Source organism: Phyllobates terribilis, unplaced genomic scaffold, assembly GCF_046119375.1.
Source record: "Phyllobates terribilis strain yellow unplaced genomic scaffold, ASM4611937v1 Scaffold_5__5_contigs__length_657084704, whole genome shotgun sequence".
Lineage (NCBI taxonomy): Eukaryota > Metazoa > Chordata > Amphibia > Anura > Dendrobatidae > Phyllobates > Phyllobates terribilis.
Genome location: NW_027362765.1, coordinates 488,225,478 through 488,243,997, shown reverse-complemented (window position 1 = coordinate 488,243,997; position 18,520 = coordinate 488,225,478). Strand labels below are relative to the sequence as shown.

The 18,520-nt window shown below is 47.2% G+C and overlaps 1 protein-coding gene across 2 annotated transcripts in view; it reads left to right on the top strand.

The window, feature by feature from the left end:
• The window catches only part of ANKRD22 (ankyrin repeat domain 22), an 89,076-nt gene that overhangs the window by 50,350 nt on the left and 20,206 nt on the right, over nucleotides 1-18,520 (top strand). The window contains exon 2 of one of the 2 annotated variants that reach the window (XM_073685525.1): nucleotides 5,531-5,627. In XM_073685525.1, the coding sequence (XP_073541626.1) occupies nucleotides 5,607-5,627 (21 nt within the window). In that variant the 5' untranslated portion in view covers nucleotides 5,531-5,606. Of the gene's footprint in view, nucleotides 1-5,342; nucleotides 5,628-18,520 lie in introns of those variants that run through there. The other variant, XM_073685524.1, reaches the window with a different exon arrangement.

The following is an 18,520-nucleotide window of genomic DNA, read 5'->3' as shown; positions in this document are numbered from 1 at the left end:
GAGGCACGGGGAGAGTTAAGTATCCAGCTGCCGGGGCCCTGAGCAAGCGGCGGAGAAGGGCGGGCGCTGACACCGCTCTCCTCCGCCCATAGCCCAGCACGGTGCGCGACCGCCAGTGGGCCCCTCTGCCTGCTCAGGGCCCCGGCATTTGCCCGGGTGCGCCGGGTGCTGACGCCGGCCCTGCTCAGTGGGCCCCTGTAACACGTACCATGATTCATGATGCACAGATACCGAAGAGAAATATATATAGAGTACAATGCGAAGATTTCACTTCTTACTTTACATGAGTGATATCTATTGTAAATTCCACAATAGCTCAGAAACCAGCGAATCGCTCCACACAGAATACTGGCCCCCATATAATGCTCCATACATGATACTGGTCCCCATATAATGCTCCATACAGAATACTGGCCCCCATATAACGCTCCATACATGATACTGGTCCCCCTATAATGCTCCATAGAGAATACTGGCCCCCATATAACGCTCCATACAGAATACTGGCCCCCATATAACGCTCCATGCAGAATACTGGCCCCCATATAACGCTCCATGCAGAATACTGGCCCCCATATAACGCTCCATTCGGAATACTGGCCCCCATATAACACTCCATTCGGAATACTGGCCCCCTATATAACACTCCATACAGGATACTGGCCCCCATGTAATGCTCCATGCAGGATACTGGCCCCCATATAACGCTCCATACAGAATACTGGCCCCCATATAACGCTCCATGCAGGCTTCCCCCCCCCCCCATATAGGATGTCACCCCCCTCCTTATAATGCCCCATGCAGGATGACACACACACACCCCCCTCCCTTATAATGCCCCATGCAGGATGTCACACACCCCCTCCCTTATAATGCCCCATGCAGGATGTCACACACAACCCCCTCCCTTATAATGCCCCATGCAGGATGTCACACACAACCCCCTCCCTTATAATGCCCCAAGCAGGATGTCACACACACCTCCCACTCCCTTATAATGCCCCATGCAGGATGTCACACACACCTCCCCCTCCCTTATAATGCCCCATGCAGGATGTCGCCCCACCCCTTATAATGCCCCATGCAGGATGTCACACACACCCCCTCCCTTATAATGCCAAATGCAGGATTTCACCCCCCCCCTTATAATGCCCCATGCAGGATGTCACACACCCCCACCTCACCCCCCTCCCTTATACTGCCACAGGTCCCCATACAATAAAAAAAAAAAAATCAAATACTCACCTCACGTCTCACCTGCTGCCGCTGCTCCGGACTCCTCGGCGTCGCCGGCCTCATCCCGCTCTGCGCTGTGACTGCTCAGGAGAGAGCGCGGTGTAGAGACGTCACCGCGCCCTCTGACCTGAGACGTCACAGTGCAGCAGCCACGGAGGATGCAGGAGCTGCTGCGGAGGCACGGGGAGAGGTAAGTATTGTGCTGGGTGCCGGGGCCCTGAGCAAGCGGGGGGGAGCGGGCGCTGGGTCCCATAGCGCGTGGGGTGCCCGACGGTGAGGGCCCCCCACCTGCTCAGGGCCCCGGCATTTGCCTGAGTGCGCCGGGTGCTGACGCCATACTGGAGTCAGGACAGTCATGCCCTGATGGCGGCCCTGCTAGAGGCTGGAGGGGCCGCCTCTCCCTCGGGGCCCCCTTCAATGAACGGGCTGCACAGGCGATAGGTCCGCCCCTGAGTTACTCCAAAAAAAGTTAAAAATCTGCCCCCCCATGTGAACACAACTACAGATGAAGTTTTTTGACATGCTGACAATATTCTTATACTACAGCTTCTTTCAGACCCAGCGGGGATATAGGTAGAGTTTAGGAGAACCCTTTGGGGATATTCACATTGCGTTTTTTAGAGCAGAAACTCTCCAAAAAAATTAGAAGTTAAAAAATGACAAGTTTTGATGGAGCTATGATGTTCTAAAATATCATGAAAAAATACTTACTGTGAGCAAACACTTATGGTATATGCACACACAGTTTTTTTTTTTGAGACTGTAAAAAATGACATGTTTTACTAATAGAAACCGCTTTAGAAAACTTTTTTTTTTTCATGAATTTTTGGAGGAGCTTTTCATTTCGGCACGGTGGCGCAGTGGTTAGCACTGCAGCCTTGCAGCGCTGGGGTCCTGGGTTCAAATCCCACCAAGGACAACATCTGCAAGGAGTTTGTATGTTCTCCCTGTGTTTGTGTGGGTTTCCTCCCGGGTTCTCCGGTTTCCTCCCACACTCCAAAGACCTACTGATAGGGAATCTAGATTGTGAGCCCCGATGGGGACAGCGACGATAATGTATGTAAAGTTCTGCGGAATATATATATAGCGCTATATAAAAATAAAGATTATTATTATTATTATTATTTCCTGAAGCAGTTTTGAAAAGTTTTCAGAGTGTGGCTTTTTTAATTATTTTTCTCTTTCTCTCTTCTTTTTCTTGGAAAATATCATGCCAAGTTTGGTTCAAATTCCATCAACATCGCTTTCAAAGCAATGATGCGCCCCCCCCCCCGAAAAAAAAAATCTTCATTTTAATGTCTGGATCATATAGCAATTCCAACACGGGCATTTCAAGTAAATACTCAAGTCTAATCAGGTCCATCATCTTTGGCAGATCCACTTTAATATATCAAGAGTATTGCTTATTATAGACCTTATATCAAATACAGTTTTCTTAGTTTGAATACACTGATTGTTTAGAGCATTTTTTCGCTACTATTGGAACCCCTTTCATACTTTCTAACTCTTCATAGCAATCGCTTCTCTAATATACTTTCACATCCGGCACGTCTAAGTGCATCTCGTTGTGGGTCACGCAATCCTATGTTAACTTGCAGGCACTACTTCCTGTCTGTTACATCCAACGCGTAATTCTCAATTTGGCGCAGGATTCGGACTGAATAGGAGGAGCACGTCGCTCTGACCTGATGGGGTCTAGCTGCCTCTAGATGACTGACAGCCGTTGACAGCAGCAAGCTTAGATCGGTCTTCTCAGATGCAACCAATGCTTTGGAGCAAAGCAGACATAAGACTGGAAATAGTGCCTGTAAGTCAACCCAGGATTACGTGACCAACACCGAAATGCGTTCATAGAAGAAGAGCAGGTAATGAAAGTATATTAGAAACGCGATTGTTAGGAAGCGTGAAGGCACATGAAAGGGGCTCAAGAAGTAGTGGGACAACCCCTTTAAAGCTAAAAGTAGGAGGTGGTTGAGCAACATTGGCCAATGTTGGTAAACAAGTAAAATGTAAACTGTCCACTAGCCAACTAATGGACTAGCTTTATACTAACCTGGTTTAGTAGATTTGAGCATAAAGACTTGTGCCGCTCTGGCCCAATGTGCAGTGTTCATTTCTCCAGTCATCATCCAGGAAGCCTCTGGGGACTACTAGGTCCAGCAACATCATGGCCTCACACTATGTCATGAGGACTTGCAAGTTCTAGAGGATTTTTATAAAATGGAGACACAAAAAGTCCAAAATGGGGTCTTATCCAGCAACAAACCGGTATAAAAAGTTAAAGAATGTGTTCATTTGATAGGGTTGTGACAGTCACAACTCTTCCAGAAAATATGTGAAGGCTGCTGCAGGATCTCCAATAGGACATGATGCAATTAAATGAGGAATGTGGTGATTCAGAATCCGCGCTACCAAAGGTCCAAAGTACAATCAAACACAAAAATGAGGTATGAATGCCTCATTTGGTATGGTTTATTTCGTCAATGCATTTCAAGGTTATCAAACCTCTTCATCAGGACAAAACCACAATGAGGACTAGAACTCTAAAGTGCGGGAATATGTGAACAATAAATTTGAAAAAGGGCACAGTTACGAACCTCTGAGATCATATGATATTATATCACAAAAACAGATACAAAATAAAATGGAGGTTTATTACTGCGTGCCCTCTTTCTAATTTATTATTCATATATTCCCGCACTTTTGAGACGTAGTCTTGTGGTTTTGTCCTGATGAAGAGGTTTGATAACCTTGAAACGCGTTGACTAAAACCCCATTTATACCTAATTTTTGTCTTTGATCGTACTTTGGACCTCTGGCAGCGCAGATTCTGAATCACCGCATTACTCATTTAATTGCATCAAGTCCTAGAGGATGGTCCGTCTGCCATGGACGACTGGACGTTGGACCAGGGCAGCGCAAATCTTTTTGATAAACTCTAATGTCCATGTGCTAGTAAATCAGAAGTTAGAGCAGCAACCAAAGTTTTCGTTGCAGTGACTATTTTTGTAAAAGTAACAAAAGAGAATATGACCAGATTGGTTGATCTGGTCACACTTGACTTGCCAGGAACTGATGACCATGTGTAGTTTAGCAGGCACGTTCAGTAACAATGTGACCATTTACTGAGAAACTAGATCAACTACCAACCAATAAGATTTCTATTTTGCAACTTGTGCTAAATGACTGTTGTGAACAGACAGGGAAAAATCATAATATTCAACCTCTTGGATACTGCTGTTTTTGTTTTGTTTTTCTTAATATACAGTATGGCCATTTTGATGGTTTAGCATTAAGTATACTCTACCAGAACAAACTTTTGACATTATTTTACCTGCACCTTATTACGGAACTAGAAAGACATGTTGTAGTCTACTCATATGATGCCGTGGCGCGTATGACATGTTCTCTACTTTAAAGAGGCTCTCCAGGACTACGATGTCTATGACCTCTTCTTAGGATACTTCATCAGATTGGTGGGGGTCCAACCCAGTGACCTCCCACTCATCTATCTATTAACAGGTCCTGCAACTGTTTGATGTAAATAGTGTATGACGCATGAACACTGCTAGTCTGTACACTTTGTAATGGCCGTTCTTGGGTACTCCAGATTAGCTCCTATTGTAGTGAAAGTCTATGAGCTAGAGTACCCAAGAAAGTCTACCACACAGTATACAGAGCTATGATGCTCCATTGTGTACATCTGATGCATGAGGATTGGTAGAAGTGCTTGGTATCAGACCCTCATTAATCAGACATTAGTGACCTATCCTAAGGTCAGGTCATCAATATTAAAGTCCTGGATGACCTCTTAAACCAGTCTACTTGTTTTATTTTTATATTTTTGACTTGGATCTTAGTCTTAGCCTCTCACCTAGCCAAATCAGATTTCATACTTTGCACTGATGAGGGGCAATACATCGAAACACTGTCTGTAAATTGAGATTCTGATTTGGCTTTTATCCTAAGTCCTATTACAAGGCTCATTAAAGGGTCGATATTGACTTGTAGGATAGTTACTTCCAATAGGTGGCAATAGAGCTCAAGTCCTCTTCCTCTCTGAAGAGGCAATTTGCACATTATATTTTTGAAACAGTCACACATGTCTCATTGTGTGCACAATGTCTGAGACCAGCAATGTTATAACTTGTTCTAGCCCTGTCATGTATTAAGTAATACGACACTTATGGGTTGGGCGTCTTCAGCAGCAATCCTTCAAGTCAGGATGTTTCACACTTCCACCTAGTATTGACTATGTACGGTCTTCATTTTTGCACTTGATTTATTCTTTTAGTTCCTGAAGGAAATTGACTGTGAAGAGTTGGACTTTTACAGTTACAGATCAAGGATTATCCGGATCGGCAGAGGACATGGGAATTTTGTACTCTGAGGTACGTTGGATTATGTTTGTATGGATGTAAGCTTTATTTCATACAGTCTTACGCTTGACACAGGCCTGTCATGACTGAGGTGGATGTTGTGTTTTTCCTGTACTTCAAGTCTTAAGATGTCTTTGTTCTCCTATAGAAGTTTGTTAAAACTCTTACAACTATGTCCATTTCTAAAGACTTGTACAGGATTGAGTGAACTACAGCTGTAGTGAGTCACATACATTGTGTGGCCCGATGCAGTCCTCCTATGGAACAGTGCTATTGACGCGCCCCCTGGGACATATTCCTTTTTGAGGGGAATACCCGGCACCGGATCAGATGGGGGGGGTTGTAGTCTCCGAGCGGCTGTGACCCGGTCCCGTGCCCAGGGCGTCAAGCTCAGTGTGATGTGGCAGTTCTATAGATGTTACTAAAGTTCTTTTGTGTCGACTACGCCACCCGTTGTGATGCGGTCACTGTGGCCGCCGCTGCAGCAGGGTCCGCTGAGGCTGATGGTGGGTGCGCAGCTTGGTGGGATAACCCCCAACGGGAGGGGTATAGCCTCAGAGGGGACAGGCGCAGAGGATGGGGGTTGTGGTGGTGCGGTGCAGCCGGCAATGAAGACAGACTCGGGTTGTGCAGTTAAGGGTGTTTACTTACTGCAGATGTTGTACTGGTCACTCCAGCTGCTAGTGACCACCCGAGCCGTGCTGCGTCCACCAGGTCCTGGATCCAGCCAACCCCCAAACAAGTCCGGAGCGTGGCCCTGAGCTCTCCCTCTGTCCTTTCTTCAGCCGTCCCCACCAGGGATTCACCTAGGTCCAGCTCCCTCGGGCCTTCTTTTGGGACACCCTTGGCCCTGGGTTCCCTGACCCTGCATGTGGTGTGCCTTCGGGGTGAATGTGGTGGGTGACCGTGACAGACACTGCCCACGGTCTCCGGTCTCTGGCTGGGGATTGTTTTTGCCCCCACCAGCTTGGGTTCCGGTACCCTGATGCTGACTCCTCACCCGGTGCTCTAATTTGGGTTCTTGGGTCCCTTCAGTCTTCCCCCTCTGGGTCTTTCTCTGCTCCACTCTCTCTCTCTCCAGGGCTGCTGTTTCCTGCTCTCTGCATCCGACTTGTCCTCTGCAGCTGACTGACTCTCTGCGTCTGACCCTGATTCTAAGTTGGTGCCCTCCTTATATATCCCTCTATGTGTGAGCTCAGGTGACCAGCACCCAATGAGCTCCTAACACTACCCAGACTGCTCCCCCTATCTGCCCCTACACTACATGGGATGTACCACCCCCCTCCCACTCCAGCCAGGAACAGGCTCGGTTGTACCTGCACATTTCTAAGTGGGAGTACCGTCGGCCTGCTCCTCTGGAATGGGATGTATGTAGTGCATGCAGTCTATCTGAGCTCAGTTCCACACTCCATCCTTACCCGGGAGTGGAATATCACACCTCTGGGTTGAGGTGCAATACCCCTGTAGCAGCCGAATCCTCAGGGTGCTACATTCCCCCCTGGTAAACCACAGCACGTCCTCGGGCTGTAAGACATAAAACACCAAAACATACAAATTTTTCATATAAACATATAAAACATATAAAACGTTATATATATAACATATCTTATCAGATAAAACTTTCTCGTAGACTTCTCTTGTCTCTGGTTCCTCCTCCGGACACTGTGCAACGTGTGTCCGGGAAAAGTGCGACAGTCTCTTAGAAAATCTGGTTTTCTATAAAACCGGTAGGTGGCGCTTTAGGAAGCGCAACTATATACAGGGGAAGTTGGCCGCTCTCAGTCCTCGGCCAGGTAGAGGGAAGGGAATGGCTGCTCACAGTCCTCAGCCTGTAGGATGAAGGGGTTAACGGGTAACAGTTCACTGGTCCCAACGGGGACTATTTTAGCAGCAACAGTTTCAGTTTCTTTATACCCCCATTGGGTAACTTATTTACAGCTCCTGCTCTGCCGCACTCAACGGCGTCTTCCTCCTGCTCTTTGCTTGTAGCTGGTTGTAACTTCAGACCCGTCCGGCCATGTGAGCTGGCTGAACAAGTCCTCCCCCAGGTGTGGCACCCTTGGTTTTACGGGCGCGGGCGCGGTGGTGATGGCGCCCGGGTGGCCCAGGCCTTGCGGCCAGGCCTGGGGCACCTGGAAGGTGAAGGGCACCGTTAGGACGGCGGCGCCCTGGGCTACCTGGCCTTGCGGCCAGGCCGGAGGCTCCGCGGAGGTAGGGGGCGCTGTTGGTGATGCGGCGCCCGGGGGTACTAGGCCTTGCGACCAGGCTGGTGGTAATTCCTGTTTTGTCACGCTCCGGGTCGAGGCGCGTGACGTCACAGGGGTCGCTGCGGCGGCTTCCGGTCGGGGCCTAGTCCATAGCGGTGACATGGCGGCTACGGGCACAGCAGGGGGACTTTCGGGCTCTGCGACGGGGAGCTGGGGCAGGTAAGCGGTGTCACGGCTTGGGGTATAGGCGTCCCCTTTACCTGCCTCCATGCGTTCGGCTCCCTCCTCGGCGCCGTCTCCGGCCTTGGGTCCTCCTGCGCCATCCTCAGAGGCGGTCTGCTTCCTCTTCCAGGGTAGCGTGCTCCGTTGACTGGTCTCTGGTTGCTGGGCCATCTCCCGGCTCCACTCCGCCAGTATCTCGCGCTGTACCCGGGCCATCCTCCTTGCGAGGCCCTCCAGGGCAGTTTGTGCACACTCCCGGTCTCGGGGGAGCTGCGCTAGGATCTCCGCTAGACCTAGCGGGGTTGTGGACTCTAGCAGGCTCCTGACCATCGGGTCGGTGCTGCTCTGCTCGGCTTCCGGCAGGCTCCTGGCCAGCGGGCCGGTGCTGCTCTGCCCTCCTTCCTCGGTCTCTAGCAGACTCCTGGCCAGCGGGCCGGTGCTGTTCTGCTTTCTCTCCATCTCCGGGTGAGCTCCTCCGCTACTCCTTGTTAGACCTCTTGCCTCCGGGTGCGCTCGCTCCAGACTTCTCCAGGCGGCACCCATCTTCGTTCTTCTCTCTCGTCTCCTCCCACTTCGAGGGCGGTCCCGGGGCAACTCGGTGACTGTCAGCTCCAGGGGTAGTTCTTTCACGCTGACAGACACCTCCAGCATCACAGTCTCTGTTGGTGGGGGCGGTTTCCACTTTTGGCGCCATTTTCTGTCCTGGCCCACGATGGGAGGTGGCCTCTTGCCCTCCTTTGGCACGCCCATAATGGCGTCCGCTGCTCTTCCAAGGCGGGAAATCTGCGGTTTTGGCGGGAATCGCTTCCCAGTGGCGGGAAACTCTGCAGATGGCGGGAACAAGTTGGAAATGGCGGACAATCGGCGGGAAACGACTGGTGATGGAGTCCGATGGCGTGGACCCTCCGGAACCGGCGGGAGACTTCTTTCTGAGGTAAACTTGCACTTTTCTTCAGGCACGCAGTACCCGGGTGTTGCGGGCACGTAATCCTGCCGACTACGCCAAAGTTGACGCGCCCCCTGGGACATATTCCTTTTTGAGGGGAATACCCGGCACCGGATCAGATGGGGGGGGGTTGTAGTCTCCGAGCGGCTGTGACCCGGTCCCGTGCCCAGGGCGTCAAGCTCAGTGCGATGTGGCAGTTCTATAGATGTTACTAAAGTTCTTTTGTGTCGACTACGCCACCCGTTGTGATGCGGTCACTGTGGCCGCCGCTGCAGCAGGGTCCGCTGAGGCTGATGGTGGGTGCGCAGCTTGGTGGGATAACCCCCAACGGGAGGGGTATAGCCTCAGAGGGGACAGGCGCAGAGGATGGGGGTTGTGGTGGTGCGGTGCAGCCGGCAATGAAGACAGACTCGGGTTGTGCAGTTAAGGGTGTTTACTTACTGCAGATGTTGTACTGGTCACTCCAGCTGCTAGTGACCACCCGAGCCGTGCTGCGTCCACCAGGTCCTGGATCCAGCCAACCCCCAAACAAGTCCGGAGCGTGGCCCTGAGCTCTCCCTCTGTCCTTTCTTCAGCCGTCCCCACCAGGGATTCACCTAGGTCCAGCTCCCTCGGGCCTTCTTTTGGGACACCCTTGGCCCTGGGTTCCCTGACCCTGCATGTGGTGTGCCTTCGGGGTGAATGTGGTGGGTGACCGTGACAGACACTGCCCACGGTCTCCGGTCTCTGGCTGGGGATTGTTTTTGCCCCCACCAGCTTGGGTTCCGGTACCCTGATGCTGACTCCTCACCCGGTGCTCTAATTTGGGTTCTTGGGTCCCTTCAGTCTTCCCCCTCTGGGTCTTTCTCTGCTCCACTCTCTCTCTCTCCAGGGCTGCTGTTTCCTGCTCTCTGCATCCGACTTGTCCTCTGCAGCTGACTGACTCTCTGCGTCTGACCCTGATTCTAAGTTGGTGCCCTCCTTATATATCCCTCTATGTGTGAGCTCAGGTGACCAGCACCCAATGAGCTCCTAACACTACCCAGACTGCTCCCCCTATCTGCCCCTACACTACATGGGATGTACCACCCCCCTCCCACTCCAGCCAGGAACAGGCTCGGTTGTACCTGCACATTTCTAAGTGGGAGTACCGTCGGCCTGCTCCTCTGGAATGGGATGTATGTAGTGCATGCAGTCTATCTGAGCTCAGTTCCACACTCCATCCTTACCCGGGAGTGGAATATCACACCTCTGGGTTGAGGTGCAATACCCCTGTAGCAGCCGAATCCTCAGGGTGCTACACTATCAAATGGGGGAAAAATATGAGACCTGAAAGGGTTTATCTATATAATACACAAATTCAATACCCGAGAAGCCATGTAATTATTGATGTATGAACTAGCAGTGACCAAAAGGGACACCTGCTTGTAATTAGAGATGAGTGAATTGATTTGCAGGTCCTTGATCCTGTGGCCAGGTCAGTAGTCCGTGGCTGCCAGACTGGAGTCCTAAAAAACTGCCTTTTACCTGGTGGCATCTATGGCTCCTCTTTTGATTAGCCGGCTGCCTGGCACAACCTCATGCGGAGTGGTACATAAACTACGTCACGCAGCCTGGCTAATCAAGAAGTGCAGCAGATGCCGGCAGGTAGGAGGACATCACTAGGGCCACGTAATACTAAGGTGGCCACTGAACCAGGGTCCTGCAAATTTCTATTCTCATTTTTAGTTCTTGTAATCTTACCTAGGCCCGGGGACAGAAAGGCAGTGAAGAATTGTGACTGTTGTTCATGATGCTAGGTTATATCTATGTAAGGGGTTTGTATGTGATAGTTGAAGAACTGATGAAGTCTTTGTCACGGGTCCAAATATAATCAAGCTACATCTCAGTATGTAGGTACATTACCCAATGCAACATTATCTGAGTACACCTGTAATATATACATATCCGCTGAAGGAGCCCATGACTGTAAAAATGGCTGGTTGTCTTTATTCATATACACACATAGCAGTCAGTTCACACACACACAGGTTATGTACAGCATCCATGGGGACTTACATTTGGACCTTGGGGACTGCAGGACTTATGTATTTTTATTTTAGCCCCATTATTCACAATTACAAATCATTGATTTGCCTCTTATGATATTTATATGATCATATATTTCCTATAAGCACCTATAGCTGTTGTTTTAAGCAGCAAACCCAATATCCAAAGTATTCAGAACAATGTAGCCTTAAAAGGTTTTTCCTCTAGATAGAAAGCTATCCTAATGTGCACCTCGGCTCATTTCATTGGGCCTGTTTCATCCATATTGGTGTTGTTCACACCGGTCTTGATGAGGAGGCATGCTGGAGTCGGACACTCCTGATTCATGAAGAGGTGAACGCATCTTTGTGAATCTGGAGCATGTAACAAGTGACTTGCTCCTCTGCTCACAACACCAGAAATCTTACTACATTCAAGTACTGGAGTGAGATTTCTGGCGTAGGGAACACCACAGCTCGTCATTAGACGAACAAGCTTTTGCCCCGTTTCTGGCGATTTTTGTCAGAGCTGGGGAAAACTGGTGTGAAATGGTGGTGTCAAAAGTATCAAAATTCAAGTTACGCCTAAATTTTGCAACTTTCCAAAGTTTTGGCATGAAATCTTTGATGAATGAAGTGCTTAATCTATGCGACTGTCAGAAAAAGCTGAGTGCCGTAAAGACTAAATGGAGCAAGGTGCGCATGCATGCTCAATTCCAGAGGAGCTCTGCAGTGATTGCTCTGGGACCTCGCAGATGGATTCCCAGAGATTGTTACCCCCTATACTATAGATATTGGATAACATATTATTTTGGGAAAACCTCTTAAGATCTGGCTTTTTAGACCTCTATTGTTGTTTAATTACAGCTTAAGCTGCAACCGAAACTTGCGTAATATGGCCATGTAGAATGCAGAATGCGAGTCACTGCCGACTCCTGAATGTATGGAAACTAATTCTACTCTTGATACATACATTTAGGTGTGATTTATTGCAGATAGACTTGTATAGCAATTTCTACTGTAAGCGGTCAAACAATCGCAGGGTCATAATTCCTTTGGGAAAGGAAAAATAAAGTGAAACTTAGAAAGAAAAATTAAAAATTTTACAAAAGTTTGAATTGCCTTTTTCCCAATTCTAAAATAAAAGAGACACACATTTAATATCGCCCCTGAAAAGTCTCCTCTGTGAAAATACAAAAGTAAAAACATCACTTTTATGCTCAATATATTACTAGATCAACTGATTGAAAAAAATATTTAATGTACATGAAACCATGATCACTAGTAAAATACCAGAATTATAATAACGGTTAAATACAAAATCTGTGATTAAGATGAATATATATCCAATAGTTCCCAAATATTGTTATAATATAATATGGTAGAATCACCACCTTCATATTAAATGTGATATAATACCAACCATACAAACAAATAAAAGAAGTGCTGAATATACATGAAGACCATAATCACTAGAACAACACCCAAAACTATTTTGAAAACAATACTTGAATATCTGAATGTGAAATTTGATAGCTAAATATGGCTGTAAAAAGTCTAGCCTACTAGATGGTGGTCTTATTCTAACGCATCTGGTATTCTAGAATAGTCGCGCCCGGTCGGCCGCATACATAATCAGCGAAGCAGTGTTTAAATGGGTTGTGCACTACTTTAAATTAACCCCCCAATGTATCCCCCTGGGGCCCCTAATGAATTTTGTAATTACGTCATGTTGTCAATACTGCTTGTGACAACATCGCTGACCACGCACAGCCAGCACGTAATTCCCCCGGATGCAGCCGGCTCTTGCTTCCGCTTACATCACGACTATTTGCGGCTGCAGCCAGGGGTCTCCTGTTTCGCGTTCCACGGTGAATGACGGGCTGTGGGCGGGGTTATCCCCCATCGTGTCACACCCAGCATCCACCGCACGCTCTGTCAATGAATGCGCGTGAGGTGGATGCCGGGTGTGACGGGATGGGGGATAACCCATGTTAGTGAGGACCGGGGAGCGGCGCTGCCTGTGCGGGTACTTCTGCTGCGAGCAGCCGGCTGCATCGCCGCTGACCTCCATGTGGCTACCGTCGGGAGATCAGCGGTTAGGGCCGCTGATCTCCCGACGGCAAGTGTGAAGGGGGGAGCGAGGCCGCGTTCGGGGTACTTCTGCTGCGAGCAGCCGGGAGATGACCGGCTAGCACGGTCATCTCCCGGCTGCATCGCCGCTGATCTCCGTGCGGCAGATGAGCCGCTAACGGCCGCCATCTTGTTCTGAAATCTTGCATCGCTGACTGGTCCGTCCGCAGCCAATCAGCGATGCGGGATTTCCTGGACGGACAGACAGACGGGATAAGCCGATTATGTAGTAGATATATGGTCTACACTAGTCCTGTTCAAACCACCATATTGTGGTGGTCATTGATTCCATCCATCTTTATTTAATTTCCATTGTCAATCTATTTGTATAGAGCTATAGCTATTGGCATCTATACATAGAGATAACCTTAAAAGGGTTGTCCACTACTAGGACAACCCCTTCTTGAACTAAATGTTTGGCCCTGATAAAATAAAAAACCTATGCTCCCCTCCCGTGCTGGCGCCGTTCCAGCAATGTCAGCACTCTGTCCCAGAGCTCTGGTGCAGTGGAATGACCCGTGGTGCTCGGTGCCCAATCAGTGCCGGTGTCACGGTCTCATCCTTCGTACGGATTGAACATGAAGAGGAAATCAGAGATCTACTGCAGCCCGGACTTCCTCTTCATGTTCAATCCGTACAAAGGCAGGGACAGTGACGCCGACGCTGATTGGGCGCCGGGCACCACGCGTCATTCCACTGCACCACAGCCCCAGGACCGCAAGTGCTGACACCGCTGGAACCGCGCCGGCACGAGAGGTGAGAATAGATTTTATTTTATCGGGGCCAAACATTTAGTTCAAGAAGGGGTTGTCCTAGTACTGGACAACCCTTTTAAACTCCTAAATACAAAGCCAGTCACATGTGCCCTCCTTTATATGAAGTTTTATAAAGGGAAAGTACTGGGGGCAAAACTAAATATATTGGGATCAACCAAGCACATACTAAGAAGTCTAAATGTGAAAAAAAGAGGAAAATTAGTATGCAAAACGTAGAGATCACCATACAACATAATCTTTTTCACAACAATAAATTTTTTTTCCGTGACACCTGGGGCTTCCTTTTTATATCACAGTCATAATCCTATTTTTAGTTGATATCAAGCAAAAAAAATAAGGGAAATGTATTTTTTTCCCCCCATTTTCTAATTATTTTTGTTATAACTACGCAGGACAACTAAAATACATTTAAAAATGTGTTCCTTATTCTGTATGAAATATCTTTATATACCGGACACGTATATTTTTTTGGGGAGGGAGGGTAATGTGGGGGAGACGGTGCTAGTAACAGTGATTTGGACTGACTGAGGCTTTTTTTAAAATTTATTTTGCATTTGTTTTACACATTATTCTCCTCATAAGGTCTTAAAATGCCTGGGTGGGATGGGGGGAAGGGAAGCATTTAAATGTTAAGATGAAATATTTTTTTTTATTTTATTTCCCTTGTAACTGGGGCTCTGGCATTTTAGCCCTAGTTCCAAAGGAAATGCAGCCTACTGGCTTCATAGAAGACCGAGACAACTCTATGTCCCAACAGCTCCTTCTCCCTCAGACATGGCCGCTGTATATGGAGGAGGCAGCACCATAAGCGCTTCCTGTTACTGCATACACAGCAATTGTTTAGCGCTGTGTATATAGCAATAAAGAAGGCACAGACTGTAATAAACCGCCTCTGCCTTCTCTATGAGGACTCCAGGATGTCTCTTACAGCCGGATCCCCTCTCCTGTTTTTACAGTGTCATTGCAGAGTGCCAGGACCACCTGGACCTTTAAAGGCTATGGGTGGTCCTGAAGTAGTAAAAAAAACAAACATGTTTGTGTTTTGTCTCGATGTACATGTAAAAACACAAGTTGAAGAAACCTTATGTGACACTGCGATACCCATCATTACATTATAATACAATAAATATACAACATAGTTTCCATATGACAGGAGAAATGTTTGTACCTCTGGGTGGTTTCTACTGGGCGACTCTTCCATGTGAGTCACCTAAAGATTGATGTCTTATTACCACCTACATTCCATGTCACACCTCATCTTATCAGTACACAGTCGGCCTTGGAAAACCCACAAAATGACAGAACGCCCCATAGCATTTTTGCCTTAGGAGGATAATGACATTTTTAGTTAGGAATGTGACGTGTTGAATTCAGGACTGGATTTCATACAACTAGTTACTCTGAATTCAGCTTTATATCTAGTAAAATCCAGAATAGCTATGTTAGCACATATATGCTGGGACACACTCCCACTGCATAGCTTTTATGGTTTTGGACTTTTTTTTTTTTGGATGAGCAGCCTAAGACGCGCTCCTTTGTATGTAGCTTTACTTAAAGCGGTGGTCCGAAATGAAGATTTATTTTAATCCTAAATGACTGGTCTATTTAATGTCCTGATGTAATCTCTTTTCTAACATACTTTTAATTAAAAATTCTCTATCATTCTTTCACTACGCCAACTGCTTTATTTTTTTTTACATTCTTTCTGTTTAACGCTTCATTTGAGAACCCCAAGTGCATCCTGGGATCCTCAAACAAGCCATCATCAGTGGTCAGAGGCTGCGCTCACTGCTGCAGCCTCGGCCCCCATCCTGAAACGAAGAGTCTTCAGTCACATCGGTTTCAGGGCTAGGCTAGTACCTCCTCTACTGAGCATGCGGCGGTTGTCAACTTTCTTGCCAGCTCTGATAAGAAGTGATGAGCCAACAAGAAAGTGCCCTATCAGTGCGCAATGTAGAGAGAAAACCTGGCATGCAGGAAAACAGAGACGAGTGCCGCCTCCGCAAGTGACATTTTCCTGCTCGATTGTTCTTTTCTTACAATGTGCACTGACAGTGCGCTCTTTTGCCAGCTCATAACTTTTCATCAGAGCCAGCAAGCGCACTGTCACTGTGCATGTTCCACAGTGACAAGAACCTACTGAACATATGTCAGAATTGACAACTGATACATGCTCAATAAAGCCGGGACTAGCCCAGCCGTTGAAATGGATGTCACTGATGACGTGAGGTAGATGGGGGGCAGATGCTGCAGCAGTGATCGCAGCCTCTGCCACCTGATGACTGCTCATTTGAGTGTCACAGGATACACTGGGGGTTCTCAAACAAAGCTTCTTCAAAGATGAAGAAGGTAAAAAATAAATAAATAAAGCAGTTAGATATCGTTCCCTCATTACAGTAGGGACTTTTTAATTGAAAGTATATTAGAAAAGAGATTTAGATCATGACATTAGACATTTAGGATTAAAATAAATGTTAGTTTCGGACCACCCACACCAATATCAATGTGATGACATGTTTCAGAAGTAAAAGCAACTAAAGATTTTGTGATCATTTCCCTTTAATACCTTGGAACTCCCAACCATAATGGCTACAAAATGTACTAATCTACACCAGAATGGTGCCATATTGTTACAGCTTGTATGAAGACAATATGTTAATCAGTAGCATCTAGCACCACATGTACGTTTTAATTAGAGGGTGTTAACTCCATAATATGGACAATGAGAGGTATAATTGCTGTCTATTAGATAAAAAGGATGCAATTAATCTAACCCAACATGTAAACAGAATATAATCATCCACTTAAGGCTAAGCATTCTCTCTTAAAGGGATGTTCTCAAGTTTGAAAGTTATCCCCTATCCACAAGATGGATACGTTTCTGATCACTGAGGGTGATAACGAGAACCAAGGCTCTGAACAGCCCTGGCTAATGGTGTGCAGGTTGATTATGCGCGCTGCCACTCTATTCTAATGGCAGTGCTGAAAATCCGCTGAGCGCAGCACTGGGCAATCTTTGGTGCTACCATTAGAATGAATAGAGTGATGGTGTGCATGATCAACCTCCGCTCCCTTCAGCAAGGGCTCTTTTTAAACTTGCAGCGATCAGAAAGTTATCACCTGTCCCATAAATTGGGGATAACTTTGAAATTTGAACACTCCTTTAAATGTAGTCACATTGTAATCTCCATTCACTCTTGGCCTTGATCTGGTTTTCAGCAGCAGATATACATTGCACATTGTGTGGGCATACCTTGATATTTTCTATGGTGAGAAACCTCTTCTGTAGGTCCCTTTTTTGTCACCAAATAGCTCTGACTCATTTAGATGGGGAATTCCATAAGACCTGTGAAGGTGTCCTGTGGTATCTGGCACCAAGACATCATCTGCAGATCTTTTAGTAGGTCCTGTAAGTTGTGATTTATGGCCTTCCATGGATAAAATTATTTTTTACCACATTTCCCACAGATGCTCTATCAAATTGACATTTTTTAAATTTGGAGACCTATGAATTCCATAAACGCTTCAATCAGGAATGGTTTGAGGAAAATGAAAATCTTTGCTGTGTTGTAGAGTACATCATCCTGCTGAGAGACCACTGCTATGAATATGTTAAAGTAACAGCAGATGAATAAAGGCACATGTGGTTTCCCACCCAAACCTTGCCTGGAGTATCACATTGTCTTCTTCCTATAGTGCATCCAGGTGCCATCTTTTGCACCAGTAAGCATTGCAAACATACCCAGTTGTTCACGTTTTGTTATGTCCTCATTTAAACCAGGCCTTCTGACACCATCATAGCCAGCATTAAACCTAATAGTCCAGGTTTAGAAAAACATGACAGGTTGTCCGTAGTGTAACTTGAAGCTTATGGATCCCAATGTAAAATCTCCTGCGACTCTCAACTAAGATGGATCTTTAAAGAGGTTATCCAGGATTTTTTTTGTTAGTTTTCAGGTACATAATGAAAAACAGGCAGGTAGTTGCTCAGAGTGGTCACTGACTGCTCCTGCCAGTGATTTAAGCTGCTTCATGACAGAGCACTCTTCTTCTGGGTGCACCGTCAATCGGGCATGACTGCTGGCGTCATGCTGGTTCCCCGCAGTTAGGCAGCAGGGAGCCGGCCATCCCTCAGCATGACGTCGGCAGTCACACTCCATTAACAGAGCGGAGGCAAAAAGCAGCCTTTGCTCTGTCGAAGTGACATCAGCGGAAGTCGCTCAGTGGCCGGCGGGAGCGGTCTGTGACTGCCCTGAGCTGGCTGAGATCAGCGCTGGGCACAACAGGCAGGTAGTTAGCAACTCCCTGCCTGTTAGTACTTAGGCACATTGTGAGGCAAAAAAAAAAAAGTCCCGGATAACCCCTTTAACAGTATTGGTCTTCTCATATGGGCCAGTTGACATATGGGCTCTCCTAGGCTCCAGTGTCTATAGTTCTGCCACTACAGGTTGTGTGTGGTATTGCAGCACAGCCCAAATTACTCCATTGTATTTGAACAGTAATTCCAAATACAACCCATATAGAGGTGTGATGCTGTTTGTAGAAGAAAGCAGCCATGTTTTCTAATTATGTATAATCTCAATCAGTTCAGTTTACCCGTTAGTGGTTTCATTGT